This window comes from Rhyacophila brunnea, unplaced genomic scaffold (genome assembly GCF_057557595.1).
Source record: "Rhyacophila brunnea isolate RB1 unplaced genomic scaffold, BYU_Rbru_1.0 scaffold_13, whole genome shotgun sequence".
In the NCBI taxonomy this organism is placed as follows: Eukaryota; Metazoa; Arthropoda; class Insecta; order Trichoptera; family Rhyacophilidae; genus Rhyacophila; species Rhyacophila brunnea.
Window position 1 is genome coordinate 2,870,183 of NW_028232785.1, and position 10,412 is coordinate 2,880,594.

Here is a 10,412-nt window from a genome sequence, read left to right on the forward strand (position 1 = left end):
AATATACCTAATCAGATGCAATTAACAAAAAAATTTTAAGGCTAATTTATTGGTTCAAGTATCAAGTCACTAGAGACCAAACGTTTAGCTGGAACACCCAATTTGAAATTGGAATTTTTCTGTTATTATATGTGCACAAACGAAAAAAAATCGTGCACAAACGTGCACTAACGATGCACAAACAAATGCACCCAAAAAAAGTTGGAGTTTTAACATTGGGTGATCCAGGTAAATGGACCTCACGTGGAGATGTGCCAAAGGAAGTTTAGTTTTGTATTTAATTTTTATAATTTTGTGAAAGTGGCTACACGGTTAACTATTTTTGTCTATGGCGAAAGGCTTACGTCAGGTCACGCCTCATACGTTCTGTGTGCCAAGATGAACTTGAAGACCAATTAATTATATGCATAAAATGGATATTAAACGCGAACGAGACATCTCCGAACCTGTTGCAGAAGAGAAGCAATGGTTTGAGGTACCTGTGGATCATGATTCAAACTGCCAGCTGCTTACCTACATAAAGCAAGAGGACACCGACGAGGCCGGATACACTTTTCAGGTTAGTTTTTCATAACGGATTGTTGTACGTCATAGTATTGTTTGTTTTAAGATGTGTGTCGTCAGACGTTATTAACAGTGTGTGTATTTTGTGTAATAAAAACCGCGTGCAAATTGCGACACAGTTCCGAGCGGCTACGTCACCCGTATATATCCCACTTAGTTTTGCTGCAAACACTTTCATAATATTTTTGTATTTACTGTACTATTATAATGTACTGTATAAATATTTGCTGTAATATTTTGTTTTTTAGAATATTGTATCAGACCCGACATCAATAACATTGAAAAGAGATACTGAGCTACTTGACATCAAGACTGAGTCTATTGAAGACGTCAAATCCCCATTCAATTATGAAGATCAGCAACAGGGTTGTTCTTATTCAGAGCGAAATCATCGGGTAGGTACTTTTATTTTAAATACTGACAGAAATACTGATCCTGTGAATACTGTAAGAGATGGAATAAACAGACAACACTCGAATATGTAAATAATCAGTAATACCAATGAAGACAAAATCTTCGAATTCTAATTTCTTTCTTTCGACCTTGTCTGATCCTAACAGGATCATAATGAGCCTCAGTATAAATAGTATAACCGCTCAAGTCCAACCGTTGTATATCCCATTGATTTAAACTGTCTTGATTCCACAACGCGAATAAATGAAAGCCGATGTTTTATTAATAAAAACAAAACGAACATCTTGACCAACGTTGAATGTCTCAATACGTAAATATTTTGTTCGCTGTGCTTTTTAACTGCCATGGTTCTGGCCATACTGTATCCCATGTACAATGGACGTCCCCACCCCTCAGTTGATAACCTTTCCATGCAACATTCAGTACCTACTTTCACTTAACGTATGTTTATTCATGCGGTGGGTGCAAGCGAAATAAAGGCCCGCACATGATGTCCTTTCTAGAACAATGTCCTACCAGATTTGCCTATACCGTTAGTAGGGTGCACCCTTATCAAATAACCGATTTTTTTATTTTAAAATGTAGTTATAAATAAATTACTGTAGTTTCTGAAGGCCCCTAAACAATCTGATATTAATATTCAGGGAGTTGATTTTAAAGAGGAGTATGTTGAAGACACAATAAGTCAAAGCATTCACGAGGTTCCAGAACCCGGTTGCCCTTATTCGGAATGCACACCAGTAAATCAGGTAGGTACACAATATTCTAAGAAAGTTGAACATGCGTTACGTTCTGATACGAAGAAGTTTATGTCAGAGGGTTTGTTTCCACTTTGAAATCGCACATCGGGGCAAGTGAATATAAGTTATAGTTTTCTTTTCATAAGAGATATTATTACGAGATATGTAGATGCTAATATGCTTACTACCACAATTGTTACAAATTATGTAACATTATGTAGGGGGCCCTGGCACACCCCAAAATAAAAATTATCAGAATGTAATTCACCAGCACCGTTATAGAAAAATTTCTAAGTTTTAATTTCTAACACAAAAATTTCGAAAATGTCGGGTTTTTTTAGAAATCCAATCCCTAATAGAACTGTCAAAAAATTCTCTGTGTCCACCAGAATTCCGGAGTGGTATAGGTCATAGCTTGGGAGCGCTGACAGAGCTCTAGCTGGTGGGCCCGGTTATGGGGGGGGCGGCGTGTCGGGTTGACCAGATAAGTGAGATAAACACACATCATAAATTAGCTTTAATAGTAAAAAAGTAGTAGTATAGTAAAGTAAGCTATTATACTTCATGGCCATGAACATTTTCAATTACTTATATAATTGTGCAATATATGTTTTGATTATTATGTGTCAATACTCGACAGCTCCATTATTAAAGTAGATGTATTAAAAATCGCCAATAATTCACTCTATAAGTACCCTTAATTTGAACTAATACACAATTTGGAAAACGTTAATTTAGTGTTTCATACTGCCTTTAACCTTAGCAGTAGGTAGGGGGGCCACCAAATATCCTAGCCTGAGGGCCCGTTTCAGGATGTGGGGACCAGGGTGTAGGTACACCGAGTGCAATAGACAAAAGACCGACAAATGAGAAATTAGGCTGTGAAGAAGAAAGAGAGCCTATCGGACTAATTTACATTCTCCTCCTTGGGCCCCCCCAATATTAAATCCTGGGTGCGCCACTGTACATAGGATTAGGATTCTTTGATGAACATAGATTTAGATCAATTTCAATTTATTTTACATATTGTGGACATTACAAATTATAAGTTTAAGACGTTCACAACGTGACATTTAGAAAGAAAGAAATATTATTAAGACAGTATTATGTAATGACAGTATTACATTATTGCAGATAACTATTGTTTGCAATATGCTGGTTGTCATTATATTTTAAAATACTCCTTCTTATTGAAGTTTGGCATTAGATAACGACAGACACACCATGTCCACATTGCGGAGTGTAGGAGCTGAGACCCTTCAAGTGTGTGGTCGAGCTTCACACGTATTATAGGTCTTCTTAAAAATATTCTTGATTTTATTACATAATGTTTTGTTTTTCAGAATATTGTTTCAGACCCGACGATAATAACATTGAAGACAGATACTCAGTTAATTGACATCAAGTCTGACCTTATTGAAGACATTTATGAAGATCCGCAACAGGGTTGTTCTTATTCGGAACAAGTGAATCGGGTAAGTTCCTACTTTTATTTTAATAAATATTGATCGTGTGATGGGGGGAATGATTATAGTGACGGAATGAACTGTAAAACATTGGAATATTTTGATATTTTTAGCTGTCACCATTACCACAGAAACAATAAAACAATTTTCATAGGTAATTTTTAGATTTTTCTTGTCTTTTCTGCAATAAGGAGCAATACAATAGTAATACCTATTAAGTATAGTTACTATTCGTAAAACATACCTATTATAGTACAATAGGCGCCTACTGGGTAAAGTATTCAGATAGCAGTGGAGGAGTGATAAAATAAGTTGTGAGAGAGTGCTACCTACTTTAAATGCATTCATTGTCGAAAAATGCACTTTAAACAATTCAACGCCATTTCGTTAAGTGCTCAAATAACATAAAACAGTTCAAATCCAACCGTTGTATATCCCATTGAACTACCAACCGTTCCGATTCTTCAAAGTGAATAAATGAAAGGCGATGTTTTATTAATAAAAACAAAACGAACAACTTGACACTGTCGAATGTTTTAGTAGGTACGTAAACATTGTGTTTGCTATGGTTCTTATCTACCATGGTTCGGGCCATTAGCCGTTACCTTCCATATCCATGCATCAGCTAGTACTCTCGCTTCGAGCATGTGCCATCATGCAGTGACTACAGGCGAAATAAAGGCCCGCACATGATGTCCGTTGTAAATCAATCTCCTACCAGATCTGCCAATACCGATAGTACGGTCCACCTTTATCTGATAACCGATTTGTTGTATTTAAAATATATTTGTTAATTATTGTTTTTTCAGAGGCCTTCAACACACATGCCCTGTATAAAATCGGATACCAACTTTCAGCGAGTTGATTTCAAAGTGGAGTATGTTGACGACACGATAAGCCAAAGCATTCATGAGGAACCAAAGCCCGGTTGCTCTAATTCTGAATGGAAACCAGTATATCAAGTAGGTACCACAATATTCTATGAAACTTGAACAATGCATCTACGAAGGTTTGTTTTGACTAAAACACCACAGATTCGGGTACGTGATCATAGGGTGTCTTTTTTTTCATATGAGATATAGGACATGAAAGTAGGTATGAAAAACATAATATCTGACAGTTTATGTAATAATTGTCGTGATGTTACGGATTCTTTGACATTATTAGGAATTAAACTTTGTTTTATTTGTTTATACCTAGACTTCCTAGTTTATTAAAAAATGTTATTAAAACTTGGCTGATAGGTACGCGCACTTAGGCGCGAGAGGCAGTTATGTTCTGGAACGTGACTCGAAATTTTATCAACAAATCGTTCGAGTCCATCAGCCAAAAGAGTTATGTGCAGTCTTTTCGAGTAAACACTTGAATCACTTGACCAGTTTTAGCATCAGAAACAAAAACACATCTTTTTTCATCCGCACTAGATTCGAAAAACAAAGATTTTATGGACTCATTTTGAATCGTGAAATAGTTAAATGATTTGTTTTTTCTCGCCCCTCACAGCTTACCAAACGTGGAGTGGAGGGTGCATTTGTTATCTTTTAATTTAATCTTTAAATTGGCTATTTATCACCCACATATTATATCAGTAGTTTCATCATACAGACCAATTTACTTATATAGTCATACCGTATTTCTGCTGAAGCATCTTTCATTTACGAATCGTTAATACATCAGCGAATATTTGGTCGTTACAATATCTTTTCTTCAGAAATTGCCGGAATACATCATTGTCGAGTTGATGAAAGTAATATTGCATTGAATTTTGCAAAGGTAAGCAAATTTAATTCTACTTTTTCTTTCACTTTGTCATGACCCAGTATTGGGGCGCCACTTTCTTTGGTCCATCGCCAACTCTCGCACCTCCGGCCATGCCAGACCTGTAGCACGTAGATCGCTTCAGTAGCACCGCTGCAGGTTGAGGGAGGGCCGGCCACGGCGACGGAACTCTCGAGGCTGTGCCTTTAGGGTAAGTACGTAAGGTCGCACTCTCTGGTGGCATCCGGAAACATGTCCCAGCCACGTAAGGCGTTTCTTCGCGATTACCTCAATCACCGAAGGCTGCTGTGTCTGCTCACGAAGACATCGTAAAATTAATATCACGTAATATTTTCTAAAGAATTTCTATATGTGTGTTTGTCATTTCGTTAGATTTTAAGAAAAAAATATTGAAAAATAGTTTCTGATTTTCCGAACTATTTTCATGCCCAAATAGTCTAGATAATCGTGCCTCTACTGCATAATGATTTACGATAACGTTATTTGTGGGGAATTGCAAGATGCCGAACGCATCCTATGGAAGTGGCCCATATTATGTCAGTTAAAAGGTAAGAGTTTCCAACCAATAAGACCGGTCAACTATTGTGACTTCGTATCTACAACTGAGAATGTTTTTCCCCGTCGTGAATTAACTGTAATAATAATCTAGCACTCTAGTAAGAGTCTCTTGTCAACCGAGCTATGGGAAGTTGCGCCTGTGATACTCAACGCAACATTGAATTGCGATTAATGTTTGTTACGCCATGGTATACGACTCCATAGGAGGTGGCAGAGAAAAAGGCGTGCTGGTAAGATCTCGCATGGGTATATTCATTGTAAATTTATTGTCCACGTTAGTCACATAACAAATACACGGTAGAACCGACAAGGTTCAATTCCATCTCACATCAGTCGTTCAGCGAACATATTTTGCTCCGTGGTCGAAATGCCCTCACCGGATTCGTTTCAGACAGAATATATATTATAATTTCTTAAGGGGGGACATGCTCAGCGTAGGTAAAAATTGAGCTTTTATGGTATTTTTAAAACATGATCTTGGACATTCCTTAAACGTTGTAGATAATCTATTTATATAATTTTGAAACCTTATTATCCTTTATATTTATTTTACACATTTGATGACTGCATAAAATATTTTTATTACATAAAATAGTATTCTTTTAAACCTCTCGCTCTAATGTTTTAGAATATAGTCAACATTTAGTACATGTACAGTAGTTCCATGTACAGTGGTGTTATGATTTTTTACATGTATTATTTTTTAAACGCATTTATAAAATCATTAGTATAATTTATGTCGACATTATTATAGTGAAATATTTACGATATTAAATTATATTGATAATCTCTGTGATCACATATTTGACGAGAATTGGGCATTTTATTATTCAAAAAATGGGCAAGTTTAACACATTTGAAGATAATTCTAAAGATACTCATTATAAGCTATGTCTTTGACCATTCAAGTGTCATACAAATCCTGTGAATAATGATTGTTTTATAATAATTATTGACCTAAGAATAAGGTAGTATTTTTTTGAAATACGCCATTTCTTTTGGCATTTCCCAGTGGTTAAGCTACAACATACGGCCGTTGCCATAAATTAACAAACTATAACTGCAGAAGGGAGTAAAATAATGTTAACGCGCGTATTTGAACATGTACCTACCTACCTTCTTAGGTCAATAATTATTATAAAGCAATCATTATTCGTATGATGTTTATCACACTTGAATGGTCAAAGACATTATAATTAGTATTATTAGAATTATCTTCGAATGTGTTAATCTTGTCCATTTTTTGAATAATAAAATGCCTAATTCTTGTCAAATTTGAAACAGTGAGATTGTTCAAGTGAATGTACGCCAAAGCGATTATGAGCAATCTAGGTGCTCTTATTCTGAATGCACCCAGGAAATCAGGTATTATAATAATCTATTCATTTTAAATAATCCACATACGATTTAAACAGTGTTAACTCTGAAAAAAAAGCTCGATATCCGAATGGGAATGACTGGAGAAACTTTTAACTCGATGCGGAATGTCTGGGACTCACGATTGTACTTAATCAAAATCAAATGCCGCCTATTCGACGCTTGCATCCTGACAGTGCTGGTTTACGGTAGCGAATAATGGCACCTTATGAATGCTCAGAGCAACCATATACTGAGCTTTGAAAACAAATGTTTGCGATGTGCGGTGGTATAACTTTAGGAGAAACGATGAGAGTCAAGAAGCGACGTTGGACCTGGTTCGGCCACGTGCTGCGGATGCTAGAAGAGAACCTCAACCTGGATTGCCTGTTCTTCAAGCCGACCGGATTCCGGCGTCCCGAGAGGCCGCTATATACTATCTATAGAGTGTATACGGCGGAGCAACGGGAAGTTGGTTTGCCCTGGATCGAAGCAAGAAGACTGGTGACAGGGATTCTTGGACCCCTCGTGGTGTCCATTTGCGCTCCAATTAAGGGGCGGATATGCCCGAAGAAGAAGAAGAATAAGCTACCGAATTCAATTTAGCTGTGCGAAAAAAAATGACGATTTCATTCGATTTTAACTAAAAACAACTTAGTGGAACTCACTTACCTTATTAAAAACACTCTGAGTGCCAATTTACTAGTTTCCTATTTCTCTAATCTCCAAACATGTGGTCATTATATAAACTTTCTCAACCACCATTAATCTAATTCATAAAGGTCAGTTTCCAAATAGGAATGCAAAAATGTGTCAATGACTTGGCTTAAGTGATATTATGATTTATTATTTAATAGGCAGGTGATGCAGTGTATAACTAACGAGGTACATAAGACCATTAAATTTGCATGCATGTTTGCATCCAAAATTTAATTTAGAATATTTAAATAATAAACTTTTAAACTATTTTGTTAATAGCAACTGTATTTTTAGAGAATTAGATAATCACATGAATGATACATCGCCATTAACAAATCACGTCACAAATTAAATGAAACTAGTTTCAAAAAAATATTTAGAAATAAGATATCATCATTTAGCAAAAATGCAGAGAACCAATCAACCATATTACACAATATTTCAATAGATTAATTATACTTAGGAATCAATAGCTTTTCAAAATATTATTTTCTCAACGTTGACTTTCATACATTATATTTCAAATAAAAACATTTTCGTTTTAAATAATCGATTTTTTTGTATGAATCCATATTATATATTCAGGGCTTCTCTGATAATATTATGTTAAGTAGATAAAATATTGTAATTAACTATATAACAAATTTTCAACATACCTAACTATATGTTGTGTCTAATAGGTTTATATAAACAAGTAATTTTATACACAATATGTCAAAAACGAACCCTAAACGAAGCTATTAACTGATTTGTGTTTAATTGTTGTGTTATTAAAAATAAAATACTTACTTCCATTTGCATTATACTTTCTTACCCTGAATCCTAATAAAGTTTTTATTGCGGCAACTTCTTATAATGAAAATACGTTTATCATAAATTGGTTGTAAGCTTGTGTTGATAAAAAAAAATACTGAGTGGGGCGTTTTTATGTTCGAGTATGGCCCATTTGCAGCAAAGTGTACCTAATTTCAGAGAAATAGAACTTTCTCTCACAAAACGAGTACACACTGACATTTGTGTGCTACCTCTGTGGGAGGAGTCCAATCTCTTTGGCAGCGAATAAATTTAGCTAGGAATAGGATGCTCTGATAAACATATATGGACGACTAATGATTTTTTTATAAACCCTCACAAGCTGAAATGAATATATTACCTAGTCAGATTCCCTATTATTATAGTTATATTTTAAGTGTTAATAATATCTGTACCTCAGAGGCAGACGGATGCAAATCCAAATACCCAATTGTTCAGGAGAGCCAAAAAACAATTTTTATTTTAAACGAATACTCATAACTTCTAATAAAATATACATAGAATGATCATTATTTTTTTTTATTCTAATTCAATTAAAGTTCTTCTGGAATATGTAAGAAAGGAATAATAATATAATACAGTTTTATATCTAAAAAAAATAAAATAAAAAACGTAGTGTGGATTTACATCCTTCTGCCTCTAAAGATATTTTGTTAATGTGGATTTGTACCTTATTTACCTAGCCAAAATAAAACATCTTATAAGTTAAAAAAATTTATAGGTATAAATATAACAAAGCAAAACACATTTTTTTTTTTTAAATAATATGTCATCATCATCATCACTAGCATGAATCTATTCACTGCTGGATGAAGGCCTTGCTAATCTCCAAGCTGATCCAACTTCTCTCGTTCCTGTGTGTTGCGTTGCCAAGTTTTTCCGCAGAACTTTATTATTTCATTGATCCAGCGGCCTTTAGGTCTACCTTGCGGATGTTTTTTACCTCTTGGATACCACTGGATGACTAAATTTGTCCAACGATTGTCCTTTCTTCGAGCCATGTTCCAGCCTATTTCCATTTGAGGTTTTTAGCAAACTCTATCACATCATTAATCCTTGTCTGTTCCCTTATCCACTCATTCCTTTTTTGTCCTTTTGCGTTATGCCCAGCATACACCTTTTCATACCACGTTGTGCTACTCTAAGTTTCTCGATCTCTCTTTTACTTAGGCTCAATGTTTCACACGCATGTGGTTACGGGAAGTACACACTGGTTGAACACTTAAGGCATTTTCGAAGAAATTATTCAGGCGGGCCAAAAGCACTCCAGCCTAGCTTTACTCTGCGAACAATTTCATCAAATATACATCCATCTATAGACACTTATTGTGCCAGATAGATAAAGTTTTTCACCTGTTCGAGCTGAATGCCATTGATGAAGATCTCTTTTTGGCCCGCAAAGCAGTTGAAAATGACTTTCTTCCCTGATACATTTATTTTCAAGCCTACTTTGTTGCTTACTCCAGCGTGTTACTGCATTCTGCTTTGGAGGTCTTCTGAGTCTTGCAAACTTCTTTTTATTGTTATTGGCAATGCCTAGATGACTCACGTATTCTTCATTTATGGGGATCCGTGTCATTCCAGATAAGTTGTCTAAATAAGTCTTCAAATGTAGCTGTAAATAGTTTAGGTGAGATTGTATCACCTTGTCGGACTCCTTTGCTGATAGGAAATGCGCGATGGTTTATGGAGATGTTGTTGCGCTACTGTATATTTTATTGAAAATATTTATATAGCGCCCGGGGATTCCTTGATTTCTGAGTGCATCGAGTATTGAAAATTTCTTTATGGAATCGAACGGTTTCTCATAGTCTATAAAACCCATGGATAGCAGCAGCTTGTATTCCTGTTACCGCTCTGATTTCTCTGATGACTTGGATAATATGGTCCATAGTGCTGTTTCCTCCTCTAAAGCTCGTTCTCCTGGCTGGTTCTCGTCTAGTACATATTGAAGACGGTTTGAGAGAATTTTATCTTAGTGGATTATTGGATTTGCATCCTTCTGCTTCTAAGGTAGGTATGG

At 35.5% G+C, this 10,412-nt stretch overlaps 1 protein-coding gene across 1 annotated transcript; it reads left to right on the top strand.

The window, feature by feature from the left end:
- Positions 1-359: 359 nt before the first annotated feature.
- On the top strand, positions 360-5,070 carry LOC147076148 (uncharacterized). Its single transcript, XM_085941577.1, has 5 exons — positions 360-559; positions 813-959; positions 1,623-1,797; positions 3,075-3,193; positions 5,005-5,070. Exons 1-5 carry the CDS (start codon positions 404-406, stop codon positions 5,068-5,070), a joined length of 663 nt encoding a protein of 220 aa, XP_085797703.1. The 5' UTR covers positions 360-403.
- Positions 5,071-10,412: the final 5,342 nt, after the last annotated feature.